General features: G+C 42.3%; 1 protein-coding gene across 1 annotated transcript; it reads left to right on the top strand.

Moving 5' to 3' along the window:
• Positions 1-17,209: 17,209 nt before the first annotated feature.
• Positions 17,210-18,356, top strand: LOC102997560 (germ cell-less protein-like 1). Its single transcript, XM_057553360.1, is given in 2 exon segments — positions 17,210-17,845; positions 17,847-18,356. Coding segments are annotated over 2 exon segments (1,146 nt in total).
• The last annotated feature ends 582 nt before the right edge of the window (positions 18,357-18,938 follow it).

Below are 18,938 nucleotides of genomic sequence, written 5' to 3' on the forward strand. Positions count from 1 at the left end.
TGATCACAACCCCAACCCAAGAAGAATGGGACTCCCCGAATGAAATCCCCCAAAGATAATCATCAGGTGTTGTTACCAAAAGAAGAGAAAGTGGATGGAAGGTGACCAAAGCCAATGAATGTCCACTACGTCATCTCTCAGGCCTCAGCTTAAATGTCACTTTCTCAGGGAAGCTTTTCTTAACTACTCCATCTGTGATACTCTTTCATGACGCTCCTGATTTTTCACTGTTCTCATCACATTTTATAAATACGTATTTATTTGTTTGTTTGTTTCTGTCATGGTCTCCCTCCATGAGAGAAGGGGCTGTGCTTGTTTACCCACTACTCTATCCCCACCACCTGGTGTGGAGCCTAGGGCATAATCGGCTGTCAATATTTATTAAATGAATGAATGAATGAATGAATAATATGGGCCTTATGATTCTTCTGACTCAGTCCATATGACATTAGCTTTGTAAGAATGGCAAAAACAACAAAGAGAACATGAGGGTGTAGGTTTGTGGAAGACACACCTTGTTGTGACACTGTGAAGAGGATAAGAACTCACACTCAGGATGAAGGAGGAAACACCACCTTGTGCATTAGATGTACCATGTTGTGCTGGGCTGTGCCAGTCTTGAGAAATAATTATAGAAGCAGTGAAGTAAGAAAGGGGAGGTCTGGAATGGTGAAGGCAGCGTGCCTCAGAGTGTGTTTGCAGGAGTAGGAAGCCTCAAAGCTGAAATTGGGTTCGTGGCCTGGCTGCAGCTGCCAGGAGCACAGGTCAGCCGTGTATGTTCATAAAATTGCTCCCTCGGCCCCTTGCGTACCCGGCTGTGTAGCCTCTACAGCAGGGTTCCAGGCTCATCTGCTGACGGCCGCAGGTCCTTGGAGATGTTTTTGTTACTTAAGGGCAAAACAAGATCTTATCAGAGCAATGTAAAGCTAAATGCATTCCATTTTTGTATCAAAGAATATGAGACTTGTGATCGCTTGGGGTTTTGTTTTCAGCCATTTTTCAGCAAAATAAAAAGTTGGCAATCTCAGTTCCCCCCTAAATGTTTTTGTAATGTTACAGGGCCATGCAATCTGAAAGCCTTGGACGTTACTGCCTTACAATCTCAGAGACCTGGGTGACCCCTGCAAAGGCTCAGCAGACTCAATAGACCATCACTCATTCAACTGTTGTTGTTTGAATCACGCCTCTGTTTCCTTTCCTGCCTGTCGCCTACATGGCAGACACATTAGCTGGTCAGAATGTACAGCCTAAAGAGGCTTCACTCCCAGGACCGCGTCTGTGGCCATGGGTCAGGGGGAGACCAGTCAGGAATGAGGCTCTGGGCTTGGGGTCTGGTCAATGACAGAGTACGTATGTGCTTGTACACGTGTGTATGCATGCACGCATGTAGGTGTGTGCTTGTGACAAAGGGAGTCCTTCTTAGGTCACCAACACTGCTCCAACAGAGGGGGGCTACTTACTCCTAAGAGGAGATATTGTTTTTAATCCCTGTCTTACCAAGGGGAAAACTGAGACCTAGCACACTTAAGTAATTCACCTAAAGCCCAACTGAATACAGACGTCAGACAGTTAACACCTTTGGCAATGTCTCCCTCCGCAGGTACACAATTGGTGTTCAAGTTAAATCCAATAAGAATTCCCAGAAGCTGACATTCTGGAAAGACTCTTCTAGAACTAGAAAAGGGGTGAAATTTATCTTCCCTAAACTGAGGAAAATACCCAATTTCTTGTATTTGACAAGTGGTGTAGCATTAAGTCCCATACATTTACATTTCCACCAGAAGCTAGCCTACCCATTTATACACTTAGCTGGAATTTGAATTCCTCGGAGAAGACTACTGCATAAGTATCAAGTATTATAATAAAATGTCTTTTTCTCACTGGTAGTAATATCATACATATATACTTTTTTAAAAAAATAAAGACTTGAAATCAAATTTTATACCTACTCAATTCTACAGTAAAGGGAGACTTGCCCATTTTCATAAAGCTGTAAAATCCCATATAAGGAAAGTTTTAGGATCTCTGCTTTCATTTGTACAAAGACATTGGAGCAGTAATGAAAAGTTCAACCAAGGTCTTCATGCTCACGGCTTCTGGGTTTCTGAAATTTAAGTCTTCAGCTAAAGAATGGAAAGGAATCCCAACTCCACCCCACCGCTAGCAACCAAAGCAAACTCTCAAGCCAGCAACACCAGTGGATTCTTTCAACTTAATTTCTTCACAACTTTCTCCCTGCTGACAAATGTTAAGTTTCTATTTCAAGAGAAATAAGAGCTTCATTAACTTGCCTGTCTTCGAGGTCGTCTATTTCCTTTCAGGATTTCATAACATTTTTTTTTGGCCCGGGAAAGTAAAACCACAGTAACACACAACTCCCCAGAGCCCCATTAAAGGCAGAACGGTTGGAATGGTTGGCGTGGGTGGAACAGAGCAGGAGACCCCACCTTTATTGCATAGGTTGTAAGTATTTCACCACAGGTTTTCAATTCCAAACCAAAAAGCAATGTTTCTTAACTACCTTAACTCTCAGATTCATAACCCTTAAGATGTCCATCAATGACTCATATACCAGCTGCCCCTTTGGTCTGGCACATTTTTTAACATCAAACGGTATTTCCTATCAACTGTGCCCTTGTCCTCAAAGGAGCTTCATCATCATCAGAAAGCACTGACGTGGTTTCTAGCCTATACTTAACTCTCCCATCACTCCACGCGTATTTCCTGAGCACCTCGTATGCGCAGGCACTGCGTTGAGTTTTGTGAATGCAGAGGCAAGCAAAAAAGACTCAGTCCTTTCCCTCCCTAGAAAAGCTCACAGACCAGTGGAGAGAAAAATAAACATGTAATTACAAATGATTTTAAGTGTTTTGAAGAAAAAGAACAAGGCACCTTGAGAAAGTTTAATAACAGGGTCTAATTCTAAATTGAGAGGCCTGGGAGGAACTTTCTGGAAGTGACCTTAAAGCAGAGACCTGCGAGATGAATGGGGGTTGGCTTCATGGGGAGCCCATGCTGGGGTACGTGGTCCTCCTCACCCAAGGATTCTGTATTTCTTGGATGATGACCAGGACAAGGAGTGCAACTCCACAGTACCTCATTGCTTTCAGAGAGGGGTCCTGGGAGACCTGTGGCCCCACAGGTACAGACACAGGACAGGGACGGTCTTCCTTCACTACTCAACCCACACTCTGCTCTCTCAACTCCTGATTCCCGGTGGCAGCACTTGGGTGAGCACATCAAGTGAGGATCACTTAGGTTACCCGTCCAGGTGAGTGTTTTACCTGGTTCCTGTGTGTGTGCAGTCTCTACACCTAAGCTGTAAGCTCTTGGAGAGCAGGTGACTCTGTTTTATTCTCCTCACGTGACGCTCACAGTGCCTAGAAAAGAGCTTGACTCGTAGCTGCTGTTCAGTGAACACCTGCTTAATTGAATTGGATTTCATCTCAGCGTTTAGCTGTGTGGTAAACATCTGATATGAAAGAAGAGCCACACTAGGCAAAGTAAGTATGCTTTGGAAGAGCAGAGATTAAAAGAAAATGGCATGAAGAGTATAGGAATGGAAGCACTTTCTGAAGCTTCAGGAAATCTGGCCTGTATGGCTTTGATTGACTCTGAGAGACCACAGTTCCTCGGTTCTAAGACTCAGCTGTAAGATGCAACGCTGATTTGATTGAACAACAGTTTACTTTTCTGGGCATGGGAAGGAGGAGAGGGCTGCTTTCAGTGTATACACATATTGAGAGCGATATCCTGATTTCAGAAACATCAACATGTTCCCAGAAAGTATGTCTTATAATAATAATTTAAAAAATCAGTACCCATCACTAGTTTTCATGGGACTTAAAATTTATCTTCTCTTTTGCCTGCCTTATAGCCACAGTAATTTTTTCTTTTCTGTTTTCTTCCTTTCTTTTTTGATAATAGTGCCTCAAATTCCTCTGAGAAATTATTCTTCCTCACTAGATACAGTCTGCTGAGGTATTTGATCAAGGTGCCCAGCTCTCCTCTAGTGCAGAGATGGGCACCTGACCTGAGCTAGGCCCACTCAGACATTGGAACAATGATCAAGGGTTGAAAACCTGGCCCCAGATGGAACTTACTTATTCTAGATATAGGATACAGAGAAGACTGTCCAGAAGCTTCTGCTACAGAGGTCCTCTAAAACTGCCTGCCTCCAGACTTAGTTTCTGTTATTTACAGCCAAGAAATGCTAAATCATACACTGCCCCTGACTGCTGGTACATGTAGAATTGGAGTTCTTAACCGGGGGTCCATGGGCTTGGAAATGGTCCATGGATGGCCATTAGGAGTTCCACAAATATGATATAATTTTTGTACCTGTAGATAATGCATTTTGGGGGTGAGATGGCCTACAGATAGCTTTCATTAGATTCTCAAAGAAATCCGTGGCTGAAAATAGATTAGAAACCGCTGATTCCAGAACAAGGATTCTTAAGCAAAGTCTGTGGATAAATCTGGTTGGGGGAAAATGATATCTTTGTTTTCACTAGCTTCCATGCATGTTCCTTTCCATTATGAATATAAGCAACAAACCGCAGTATTATTAGCAATATCTGTGACTTTGGCACCAATAGAAGTCAGATATTTTCATATCACATTATAGTGTTGCAGATACCTCAAAATATAATTTACACCTCTCACTACTTTAAAATTACAGTGTTATTAGATCCACAGCTAGGTTTCATTAGTCAATGTATTAACGAAGTATACATAACACTTGATCACCAAATACTTTAATATTTTATAACTGCATCTCAATATAATTGGCTTCCTTTGTAATCCTGTATGCTTTATTTCATCTAAATCATTATCTTAAGAAAAGGTCCAAGAGCTTCATCAGACTGCCAAGGGGCTGATAATACAAAAAGGTTACTAGCCCCCTTGGGAAAAACTTGGTAGGACTGTCTCCTAGCCTTCCGGGTATTGGTTCTACAGCCTTACCTGTATAACTTCTACCCTGTGGTTCCTCTCCTTTCAACAACCTGACATATTGGCTTCCAGCATTGCTACCTCTGAATTTCTCCAAAACAGCAGGCATTATTGCCTGTAATCCAGAGAAACACACACACTTCTATGAATCATAAGACAGAAAAAAGCAAAAAATTAATAATAAATTTTAAAATTAAAGAGAGAGATCTGGAATAGTTAAATCCATGGAGACAGAAAGCAGATGAGTGGTTGCCATGGGCCAGAGGGAGGAGGAAAGGAGAGGTAACTGCTTAACGGATGCAGGGTTTCCTTTTGGGGTGATGGAAATGTTACGGAACTAGAAAGAGATGGTGGATACAGAGCATAGCCCTGTGAATGTACTAAATGCCATTGAATTACCCACTGTAAAAGGGCTAATTTTATATTATGTGAATTCTATCTCAGTAAAACATAAGGTAAAATAATCAATCAGGGTTCCCCTGGTGGCACAGTGGTTAAGAATCCACCTGCCAATTCAGGGAACACGGGTTTGAGCCCTGGTCTGGGAAGATCCCACATGCCGCAGAGCAACTAAGCCCGTGTGCCACAACTACTGAGCCTGCGCGCTAGAGCCCAAAGCCACTACACTACTGAGCCCATGTGCCACAACTACTGAAACCCAAGTGCCTAGAGCCCATGATCCGCAGCAAGAGAAGACACTGCAATGAGAAGCCCATGCACTGCAACGAAGAGTAGCCCCCGCTCGCTGCAACTACAGAAAGCCCGCACGCGGCAACGAAGACCCAATGCAGCCAAAAATAAATAAATTAAATACATAAATTTTTAAAAAAATCAATAAGTAAGAGGAAACTCCATTATAAAGTCACCTGAGAATTCAAGGGCCTACTTAGAGGAATAAAGAAAAAAGATCCCTATCACCTCACACCAGTTAGAATGGGCATCATCAGAAAATTCACAAACAACAAATGCTAGAGAGGGTGTGGAGAAAAGGGAACCCTCTTGCACTGTTGGTGGGAATGTAAATTGATACAGCCACTATGGAGAACAGTATGGAGGTTCCTTAAAAAACTAAAAATAGAATTACCATATGATCCAGCAATCCCACTACTGGGCACAGACCCAGAGAAAACCATAATTCAAAAAGAGTCATGTACCCCAATGTGCATTGCAGCACTATTTACAATAGCCAGGTCATGGAAGCAACCTAAATGGCCATCGACCGACGAATGGATAAAGAAGATGTGGTACATATATACAATGGAATATTACTCAGCCATGGAAAAGAATGAAATTGGGTCATTTGTAGAGATGTGGATGGACCTAGAGACTGTCATACAGAGTGAAGTAAATAAGAAAGAGAAAAACAAATATCATATATTAACGCGTATATGTGGAACCTAGAAAAATGGTACAGATGAACCAATCTGCAAGGCAGAAATTGAGACACAGATGTAGAGAACAAACGTATGGACACCAAGGGGGAAAAGCAGGGGGTGGTGGTGGTGGGATGAATTGGGAGATTGGGATTGACATGTATACACTAATGTGTATAAAATAGATAACTAATAAGAACCTGCTGTATAAAAAATAAATAAATAAAATTAAATTTTAAAAAATAAAATAAATAATAAATTGGGATTGACATATATACACTAATGTGTATAAAATAGATAACTAATAAGAACCTGCTGTATTAAAAATAAATAAATAAAATTAAATTTAAAAAAATAAAATAAATAATAAATTGGGATTGACATATATACACTAATGTGTATAAAATAGATAACTAATAAGAACCTGCTGTATAAAAAATAAATAAATAAAATTAAATTTTAAAAAATAAAATAAAATAAATAATAAAGAGAAAAAAGATCCCAAAGTTTTATGCTATTTTGTTTCCTCGCTCCCCTTCCCCCCACCCGCCCCCCGAGTTGCTCATGTACACTACAATTTTAGCTCACTTACAAAATTGCTAATGTGTACTTTAGCCTACACATTAAATTCCGGTTTGCACTTAGGCATATTAAAACACACCACTAAATACTCACCTGACAAGCTATATTTTAGACCTCAAACAAGGTTTTATTGTGCCTGGATGCATTTTAATATACCTGCTAAATTTTTGCTGGAGTGAAAAACGGCTTGCAGTGATGACTGATAAGGGAGGAGGGTCTCTCCTGTCCTATCCCTCACATGCTGCTTCTGCTTGGGGGAACTAGGGGTTGGCAGCCCCGACCGCCTGAGAGCTCTAGAGAGCTTTCGGGGAAAAGATTTCCAACATGATCTGATGGCCTCAAGCAGGGTCTGAGAGATCACTGAAAGGCTTCCCATTCCGGTAACTCCAGGACCTCAGTGTCTCCCATCAGAGTTCTCGGTCCCTGCCAGCCTCCATCAGAGCAGACGGGGATTAACCTTTCACAAGCCCCTCTCACATCCTTCATAATTCCCTCTCTGCCTGGGTTTTGAAATCCTTCTCCTGCTCACCAACCCTTACGGCTCCACACAGCCTGCGGGATAATGCCCAAGCATCTCAGCCCAGCACTGCCGTTTTTTGAGGGCCCGGACAGCGGTGAGTGCTGGGTTAGGGTTTCCCATCACGTGTCTTAAATGATGCTTATGAACATCATGGTCTTTTCACGGCCATTTGGAGATGAGGAAATTAGGCTCGGGGTCATTCAAAGTCACACACTTGTCGAGCCCTCCCCACATTTCCCTGCCACCTTCCTTTCCATCCTTCCTCGGCCATTTCTGTACTCAGCCTAAGCCAGGCTTCTCCTCACCGTCCCCTGACTGTGTCACAAGGGGCCTCCACCCAGAATGCCTCTCGCTTCTAGGTCCCGAATCCCCCCATTCCTCAGGGTATGGCTCCCCCTTCTCCAAGAAGCTTTCTCAGCCCCCACTGCTCCCGCCTCCTCTGAATCCCCGTTTATTACACCACCCACTGCTCACTGACCATGTGCAGGGATCGCCTGGCAGAGAGGCTGTATCTTGCCTCCTTGCCACCCCCAACCCCCATCCCCTTCAGCAAAAATCCTCTCTGAGGGCAGGGACTGTGTCCTTTTCCTCTTTGTATTTACTGCAGTACCTGGTAGGACTGAGAGATGGAAAGTGTTTGATTCTCTCAATCAGCAGGAGATCGATTTTTTTCAGGCCAAAGCATTGAGCCTATTTCCTGACTTCTGTACCTCTCCTTCCTCCCGGGGAAGCCTGACAGGGTTCCAAGTCATTCTACGCAGCCTGCCCCGCACAGGTGAGCCCGGCCTCGCTTAGGGCTTTTTTCCTGCTCTACCACCTCTTCCAGATGCAGCCTGTTTCCTTTGTAGCTGGAAGATGAAAAGCGTTCTTTTTTCCCTTTACATGTCTAATGACATCATCCTTCTCAGGCGGGGACATTGGGAAATTCATGGCAAGTGAAGTATGGCTGCTTATTCAGAGAATCAGCAGGTTGTGCCCTGTCTCCCAGTGACCGAAGGCTGCTGAGGAGGTGGTGTGTGGATCGTGTTGGCAGGAAGAAAGGGTTCAGTAGCATTAAGCACCCACAGGAGAGGACAGGGGCCTTGGGATGGGGGAATTGGATGAAAGCCATGGCTGCCTGTATCATGTGATTTCAGTGATGCTGTAAGACCCCAAGGGTCCCCTACCATGTTCCTTTGAGCTTGTGATGGTTTCTTCGTTCCTTCTGTGTTCAAAATTCCTATCATTTCAGTTCTTCTCTGTTTTAGATCATGTGGCTTCTTCCCTTCTACACTGTCTTGCCTTAGATGCACATGTTGGGAAGATTAATTAGGGGTGGGGTGGGTATGGGTGACACTGGTTTTCTGGGAAGATGGGCCCAGTTGGTGAAGGGCAAGAAACACCAGAATGAGTAGGCTTCACCCAATTTCTGCAGAGGACTAGTTGTCACTTTGGGGACACTTTGACAGGTACAGGCATCCAGAAGAGCAGAACAGGTAAGTCAGGAGTAGGGTAGGAGAGTAAGGAAGTGTCTACGAGGGAAAGGGCATAAGGTGAGTGAGAGGAGGACACGTAAAGCATTTGACTCAGGTCTGCCTGACCAGCTCCCAGAGATGGGGCCAGGCCAAGCTGGCCCAGCAACAGACTGTGGAAATCCAGCCCTCAAAATGACAGGCCGAAGATGAGAGTTTAGACGGGCAGCAGGTATCAGGTGGAACCAGAGAGATGTAGGAGCACCCAGCCAAAAGCCACAAGCAGGCAGGAAGTCAGAATGAGTGACGTCATAGGTTCCCCGCCCCCAGGACAAAGCTCCAACCCGGCTGTGGTGGGAAGAGGAGAGACGTGGAGGGGTGGCCTTAAAAAGCAAGCAGCCCCCGCAGCAGGGGAATTGGAAGACTAAGCAGTTTCTCCAGAGAGAAATCACTGTGGATCAGGGACGCAGCCGAAGCACATCCTGTTGTATGAGAATAACAAGGTCTTCAAAGATAGATGTGCTGGTTTCTTAATTGTGGCAGGATACACAGAACATAAAATGTATCCTTTTAACTGATTTAAAGTGTACAATTCAGTAGCATTAATTACATTAACAGTGCTGTACCACCATCACTACTGTCTAGTTCCAGAACATTTTCATCACCCTCAACAGAAACCCCATACCCATTAAGCAGTCACTCGCATTCCACCTGCCCACCAGTTCCTGGCTGCCACTAATCTGCTTTCTGTTTCTCTGCATTTGTCTATTCTGGACATTTTATATAAATGGAATCATACAACAGGTAACCTTTTGTGTGTGTCTGGCTTCTTTCACTTGGCATAATGGTTTCAAGGTTCATCCATGGAGTAACCTGTGATGGTTAATTTCATGTGTCAACTTGACTGGGCCATGGGGTACCCAGATATTTGGTTAAACATTAATTCTGGGTGTGTCTGTGAAGGTGTTTTTGGATGAGATGAACATCTGAATTGGTAGACTGAGTAAAGCTGATTGCCCTCCCCGGTGAGGGTGGGTCTCATCCAATCCACTGAGGGACTGAGTAGAACAAAAATGCTGAGCAAGGGAAAATTTGTTCTCTATCTCTCTCTGCCTGTTTTCAAGCTGGGACATTGGTCTTTGAACTTGGACTTAGACTGGAGCTTACACCATTGGGTCTCCTAGTTCTCAGGCCTTTGGACTTGGACTATACCATTGGCTCTCCTGATTATTGGCTTGCAGGCTGAAGATCTTGGGACTTATTACCCTCCATAACCATGTGAGCTAATTCCTTATTATGTATGCATAATATATTAATATATTTTATATGTCTCCTACTGGTAGGAGATATATAGGTATACCAATATTAATATATTTAATATATATTATAATATAGGTGTTATATATTATATATATACACACACATACATACATATATACATATCTCCTATTGGTTCTGTTTCTTTGGAGAATCCTAATACATAACATGTATCAGTACTTCACTTTTTTAATGACTGCATACTATTCCGTTGTATGGATATACCACATTTTGTTAATCCATTCACCAGTTGATGGGCATTTGGGTTGCTTCCACCATGCACCAGATTTTGAATCCTGGTTAAGTCAAGTCACTTAACCTCTCTAGGCACCTGTTTCATCACATGTGACTTTCTTATGAAGAATAAGTGAGATAAAGCATGTAGGAGCCTGACATAGATAGGACAATCAATAAGTTGTTTCCCTTACCTGACATCAGGACCCAGATCAGTGGGTCCAACAGCAGAGCTAACCTGCAATGGATCTGGGTTCCTTAAATTCCCCCTCAAATCAGAACTGGACCCAGAGTCAGGGCAGAGTGGACACCTGCAGGTAGAGGACAAGAGGTCTTCGTTGTGAGGGAATGAAATTGGACCCTTTCTTGCCCTCCTGCCTCTCCCTAGCACACACACTTAGGGAATGGAGGTTCTGAATCAGGGCCCCAAAACATGAGTATGCCTCTGTTTCACAGCGTCTTAGGCCAATAAATATTGTGAGGAAATATCTCACACTTAAACTGTTATAAATGCCACACATTTTGCAAATGTTTGAAAGATAAGGCACACACTGCCATCATATCCTGTCGTAGAAATAAGTACTCTTCAGGCTTATTTGCAACTGTTGTTCAGATTATTCTATAGCATGCACTCACAGTACATAAAACTTGTGAAAAAATAACATCTATCATTCCCTAAATCACAGTAATTTCAGAAGGTTACATTTACATTCACTTTTTTTTATGTTCTGTAACTGTAAATGTCGCTCTCCTAGATGTCATAAAAGGCAACTTGAAAAGTGACTTTAAATGCACTGAGTCTTCTGTGCTAAAGGCACACAGACAGAATAGCTTACTCCACATTCATACATGACCAATTCAATGGCCAACCTAAGAGCACTGACCTGGGTCTCAGGAGGCCCTGCGTGCATGCTCCCGTGGGGCTGTGGACATGCCCCTTAACTGCTCAGAGCCCCAGTTTCCTCACCTGTGCCGTCCATTCACTCAGCAGCCCTCTCTGAGTACCACAGTGAGTCACCCACTGGGCCAGGCTCTGGGGTCACAGAAAAGAGTAAGACCTACACCACTTACTCTCAGCAACCCACAGTCAAGCAGGGAAGTAGCTAACACACTCAATGCCCTACTATGTGCCAGGGGTTGTTCTTGCATTTCATACGTATTAGCTCATCAGATCCTTCCAACAACCCTACAAGTGCATAGTATTATTCATACTATTATTACCTTCATTTCACAAATGAGGAAACTAAAGCACAGGGTGTTTCAGTCATTTACCTGGCTAGTCAAGAGCAAACATAGGTAGTCTGGTTTAAGAGGCCACCCTGCAGCCACTAGAGAAAACAGTATGGAGGTTCCTTAAAAAATGAAAAATGGAACTACCATATGATCCAGCAATTCCACTCTTGGGTATAGATCCAGAAAAAATAAAGACACTAATTTGAAAAGACTGATGCAGCGCTATTTACAATAGCCAAGACATGGAAGCAACCCAAGTGCCCATCAACACACAACTGGATTAAGAAGATGTGGTACATATATACAATGGAATATTACTCAGCCATGAAAAAGAATGATATACTGCCATTTGCAGCAAATTGGATGGACCTAGAGAATATTATCCTTGGTGAAATAAGTCTGACAAAGAAAGACAAATATCAGTACTATATGATATCACTTATATGTGGAATCTAAAAAATAATGCAAATAAATGTATAGGCAAAACAGAAGGAGACTCACAGATATAGAAAACAAACTTGTGGTTACCAAAGGGGAAAGGGAAGGGGGGGAGGGGCAAATTAGGGCCATGAGATCAACAGATATTATTATATATAGAAAATAGGTAAGCAACAAGGATTTACTGTAGAGTACAGGGAATTATACCCATTATCTTATAATAACCTATAATGAAATATAAGCTGAAAAAATACTGAATCACTATGTTGTACATCTTAAAGTCACACAATATTGTAAATCAACTAAATTTCAATTTAAAAAAGAGTCTACCCTGTTACTCACCACAGATTGTGCCCAGTGCATATTCACATAATAGACCTCAATGCGAATGACACAGGAGCATAGAGCAGAGCAACGGATTTCATCTGAACGAAAGTAAGGAAGGCATCAGACATGACTATGTATCTTGGCCAAGAAAAATGAGTAGGATCTCAGCCAGCAGGGATAGGGGAAAGAAACCATCAGGGGCAAAAATCTGGAGGTGGCAAGCATGTGACATAGTCAGGGAATGTGAAGAAAGCCCTGGTGAAAAGGGCAAAGCTACACAGGTGAGAATAAGAATAGGGCACCGGTCCACTCTGAAGGCCCTTCTAGTTCTTAATGCTGTGCCTTACCTACAAATTGTATCTACAATACTTCATTCAAGGACACACAATGCTTGTCTATACATTAACAGTCACACTGGGGTTAAAGAAGCATATGCCTCTCTATCACACCACCCAGATTTCCTTTAACCAGTTCATATGATGTGTTGTATATTTCATCATGCATATTTTGAACATCTGCTATTTACTGAGCAAACACTTTGAACATTAACTCAATGCCCAGCATCCTCTTCATTCTTACTGCACCACAGGCCTCATGTCTTGCCCGCAGGCTCTGCTTTCTCCAATCCATGTGCCCTCACCTGTGTGGCATTAATCTAATCACTCTGATTTCCTAAGCTCTCTCCCACTTCCACAGCCAACCATGCTTCCAGCGCAAAGTTCGTCCTCTTTAGCATGGTATTCAGCACGCTTCTCCATCGTTTGTGGTCTAACCTTCAACCTAACCTCCTGCCACTCCTCACCCCTCCATCATTAACCCTCTATCCCAAGGCCCAGACCACACCAAACCACTCCCCAACAAAAGAGCACATACCGGCTGACTTTCTGACAGCCCCAGACAGCTCTCACTCCTTCCTCTCACAGTTCTCTGCTCTAAACTGCGTGGCTGTACTCACCTGATCATCCAGTTACATCTGAAACCCTTAGGTATGTTTCCCCAGTGTTCACCTGACCTGCTTTTTGTATGGCTACTCAGGCAACAAATGCATGCCCATCTAGTGACCATACTAAAACCAGGCATGTTAAGTTACAAATATTGACATGGTTAGGTGGTCACTACTTACAAAGAAATGTATAGGATTTTTTTAGAATTTATCACTTAATATTCTTAAGATATCATTTACCAAATACATATTGAGCTTACCAAGGGGGGATGTGGGGAGGGATAAATGGGAGATTGGGATTGACATATACAGACTACTATATATAAAATAGATGACTAATAAGGACCTACTGTACAGCAAAGGGAACTCTACTCAATAGTCTGTAATGACCTATATGAGAAAAGAATCTAAAAAAGAGTGGATATATGTATATGTATAACTGATTCACTGTGCTGTACAGCAGAAAGTAACACAACATTGTAAATCAACTATACTCCAACAAAAATTTTTAAAAATACATATTGAGCACTTCCTCTGTTCCTTGCACACATTAGGTATTGGTGATAGAGTAGCGGGCAAGACTGGTGAGGAAACTGTCATAAAGAGTTTACAAAATATTCTAGGTGGAGAGACCAATCACAAAGTAATGAAATTGAAACTATGATTAAAAATCTCCCAACAAACAAAAGTCCAGGACCAGATGGCTTCACAGGTGAATTCTATCAAACATTTAGAGAAGAGCTAACACCCGTCCTTCTCAAACTCTTCCAAAAAATTGCAGAGGAAGGAACACTCTCAAACTCATTCTACAAGGCCACCATCACCCTGATACCAAAACCAGACAAAGATACAACAAAAAAAGAAAATTACAGAACAATATCACTGATGAATATAGATGCAAAAATCCTCAACAAAATACTAGCAAACAGAATCCAACAACACATTAAAAGGATCATACACCATGACCAAGTGGGATTTATCCCAGTGATGCAAGGATTCTTCAATATACACAAATCAATCAATGTGATTCAGCATATTAACAAAATGAAGAAGAAAAACCATATGATCATCTCAATAGATGCAGAAAAAGCTTTTGACAAAATTCAACACCCGCTTATGATAAAAACTCTGCAGAAAGTGGGCATAGAGGGAACCTACCTCAACGTAATAAAGGCCATATACAACAAACCCAAAGCAAACATCATTCTCAATGGTGAAAAACTGAAAGCATTTCCTCTAAGATCAGGAACAAGACAAGGATGTCCACTCTCACCACTATTATTCAACATAGTTTTGGAAGTCCTAGCCATGGCAATCAGAGAAGAAAAAGAAATAAAAGGAATACAAATTGGAAAAGAAGAAGTAAAACTGTCACTGTTTGCAGGTGACATGATACTATACATAGAAAATCCAAAAGATGCCACCAGAAAACTACTAGAGCTAATCGATGAATTTGGTAAAGTTGAAGGATACAAAATTAATGCACAGAAATCTCTTGCATACCTATATGCTAAAAATGAAAGATCAGAAAGAGAAATTAAGGAAACAATCCCATTCACCATTGCGACATAAAGAATAAAATACCTGGGAATAAATCTACCTAGGGAGGTAAAAGACCTGTACTCAGAAAACTATAAGACACTGATGAAAGAAATCAAAGACAACACAAACAGATGGAGAGGTATACCATGTTCCTGGATTGGAAGAATCAATATTGTGAAATGACTATACTACTGAAAGCAATCTACAGATTCGATGCAATCCCTATCAAATTACCAATGGCATTTTTTACAGAACTAGAACAAAAAATATTAAAATTTGTATGGAGACACAAAAGACCCCGAATAGCCAAAGCAACCTTGAGGGAAAAAAACGGAGCTGGAGGAATCAGACTCCATGACTTCAGACTATACTACAAAGCTACAGTAACCAAGAGAGTATGGTACCGGCACAAAAACAGAAATATAGATCAATGGAACAGGATAGAAAGCCCAGAGATAAAGCCACGCATCTACGGTCACCTAATCTATGACAAAGGAGGCAAGGATATACAATGGAGAAAAGACAGTCTCTTCAATAAGTGGTGCTGGGAAAACTGGACAGCTACATGTAAAAGAATGAAATTAGAACACTCTCTAACACCATACACAAAAATAAATAAAAATAAAATGGATTAGAGACCTAAATGTAAGACCGGACACTATAAAACTCTTAGAGGAAAACATAGGAAGAACACTCTTTGACATAAATCAGAGCAAGATCTTTTTTGACCCACCTCCTGGAGTAATGGAAATAAAAACAAAAATAAACAAATGGGACCTAATGAAACTTAAAAGCTTTTGCACAGCAAAGGAAACTATAAACAAGATGAAGAGACAACCCTCAGAATGGGAGAAAATATTTGCAAACAAAGCAACAGACAAAGGATTAATCTCCAAAATATATAAACAGCTCATGCAGCTCGGTATCAAAAAAACAAACAGGGGCTTCCCTGGTGGCGCAATGGTTGAGAGTCTGCCTGCTAATGCAGGGAACACAGGTTCGAGCCCTGGTCTGGGAAGATCCCACATGCAGCGGAGCAACTAAGCCCGTGTGCCACAACTACTGAGCCTGCGCGTCTGGAGCCTGTGCTCCGCAACAAGAGAGGCTGAGATAGTGAGAGGCCCGCGCACCGCGATGAAGAGTGGCCCCCACTTGCCGCAACTAGAGAAAGCCCTCGCACAGAAACGAAGACCCAACATAGCAATCAATCAATCAATAAATAAATCTTAAAAAAAAAAACCCAATCAAAAAGTGGGCAGAAGACCTAAATAGACATTTTTCTAAAGAAGACAGGACCAAGATGGCCAAGAGGCACATGAAAAGCTGCTCAACATCACTGATTATTAGAGAAGTGCAAATCAAAACTACAATGAGTTATTACCTCACACCGGTCAGAATGACCATCATCAGAAAATCTACAAACAACAAATGCTGGAGAGGGTGAGGAGAAAAGGGAACCCTCTTGCACTGTTGGTGGGAATGTAAATTGATACAGCCACTATGGAGAACAGTATGGAGGTTCCTTAAAAAACTAAAAATAGAATTACCATATGACCCAGCAATCCCACTACTAGGTATACCCAGAGAAAACCATACTTCAAAAAGACACATGCACCCGAATGTTCATTGCAGCACTATTTACAATAGCCAGGTAATGGAAGCAACCTAAATGTCCATCGACAGACGAATGGATAAAGAAGATGTGCTACATATATACAATGGAATATTACTCAGCCATAAAAAGGAATGAAATTGGGTCATTTGTAGAGACATGGATGGACCTAGAGACTGTCATACAGCGTGAAATAAGTCAGAAAGAGAAAAACAAATATCGTATATTAATGCATACATGTGGAATCTAGAAAAATGGTACAAATGAACCAGTTTGCAGGGCAGAAATAGAGACACAGATATAGAGAACAAACGTATGGGCACCAAGGGGGTAAAACGGTGGTGGGGGAGTGTGGTGTGATGAATTGGGAGATTGGGATTGACATACATACATTAATATGTATAAAATAGATAACTAATAAGAACCTGCTGTATTAAAAATAATTAAATTAAAAAAAAAAAGTTCGCCTGAGGTCCGGGCGTGCGGCGCAGGCAGACGCGGGGGGCGGGGCGGAGGATGGAGGCAGTAGCGCCCTCTGCAATGGTCTGGGCTGCGCGTGAGAAGGTGGCGGTGTAGGCACGCGGGCCACGTGGAGGCCGGCGGTGGCGGCCGGGCCATGGCGGGAGACCGCCTTCATCGGGCTCCCTGAGGTGCGCTCTCTGAAGTCTCTGCAAGCCGTGACCCATGGGCTCGCTGAGCAGCCGAGTGCTGTGCCCCCAGGGGCGAGCCCGAGCCCAGCAGGAGCCGGGTTCTGGGGCTGGGGGCTCGGCCCGGAGGCCGGAGACTGATGGCGACGCGGCCGCCCACGGCTTCTGTTACTGTCCGGGCAGCCGCAAGCGCAAGCGGAGCAGCGGGGCCGTCTGCTACTGTCACCCCGATTCCGAGACAGACGAGGATGAGGAGGAAGGGGACGAGCAGCAGCGACTCCTCAACACCCCTCGGAGGAAAACATTGAAGAGTGCATCCAAATATATTTATCAAACATTATTTTTAAATGGCGAAAACAGTGACATTAAGATTTGTGCTCTCGGAGAAGAGTGGAGCTTACACAAAATGTATTTATGTCAATCTGGCTACTCTTCTAGTATGTTCAGTGGTTCATGGAAGGAGTCCAGCATGAATATTATTGAACTGGAGATTCCAGAGCAGAATATTGATATAGAAGCACTGCAGGTGGCATTTGGGTCATTGTATCGAGATGATGTCTTAATAAAGGCCAGTCGAGTTATTGCCATTTTGGCAGCAGCTTGTATGCCGCAGTTGGATGGTTTAATACAGCAGTGTGGTGAGACAATGAAGGGAACAATTAATGTGAAAACCCGTGTGTGGCTATTACACATCGGCAGGGACCTATGGACTGGATTCTGTAAAGAAAAAGTGCCTTGAATGGCTTCTAAACAATTTGATGACTCACCAGAATGTTGAACTTTTTAAAGAACTCAGTATAAATGTCATGAAACAACTCATTGGTTCATCTAACTTATTTGTGATGCAAGTGGAGATGGATGTATACACAGCCCTTAAAAAGTGGATATTCCTTCAACTTGTGCCTTCTTGGAATGGATCTTTAAAACAGCTTTTGACTGAAACAGATGTCTGGTTTTCTATGAGGAGAAAAGATTTTGAAGGTATGACCTTCCTTGAAACTGAGCAAGGAAAACCATTTGTGTCAGTATTCAGACATTTAAGGTTACGGTATATTATCAGTGATTTGGCCTCCGCGAGAATTATCGAACAAGATTCTCTGGTACCTTCAGAATGGCTATCTTCTGTGTATAAACAGCAGTGGCTTGCTATGCTCTGGGCAGAACAAGACAGTGAGGTGGGGTAAGTATGGTACATCATAGCATTGTTCATTAAATATATATATATATATATTTTTTTTTTTTTACTGAAATATAGTTAATTTACAATATTGTGTTAGTTTCAGGTGTACAGAAAAGAGATTCAGTTATATATATATATATTTTCAGATTATTTTCCATTATAGGTTATTATAAGATACTGAATATAGTTCCCTGTGCTATACAGTAAATCCTTGTTGCTTATCTGTTTTATGTATAGTAGTTTGTATCTGTTAATCTCATACTCCTAAGTTATCCCGCCACCCCTCCCTTTCCCCTTTGGTAACCATAAGTTTGTTTTCTTTGTCTGTGAGTTCTTCTGTTTTTTTTATAGATCCATTTGTATTATTTTTTTGGATTCCGCATGTAAGTGAAATCTTAACTGTCTTCTTCTGTTTGACTTATTCCACTTAGTGTGATATTCTCTGGGTCCATCCATGTTGCTGCAAATGGCAATATTTCGTTCTTTTTTGTGACTGAGTAATACATATGCCATTGTATGTAAATGTGCCACATCTTCCTAAGCCAGTCATCTGTTGATGGGCCCTTGGGCTGCTTCGGTGTCTTGG

This window comes from Balaenoptera acutorostrata, chromosome 9, assembly GCF_949987535.1.
Source record: "Balaenoptera acutorostrata chromosome 9, mBalAcu1.1, whole genome shotgun sequence".
NCBI classification, from domain to species: Eukaryota; Metazoa; Chordata; class Mammalia; order Artiodactyla; family Balaenopteridae; genus Balaenoptera; species Balaenoptera acutorostrata.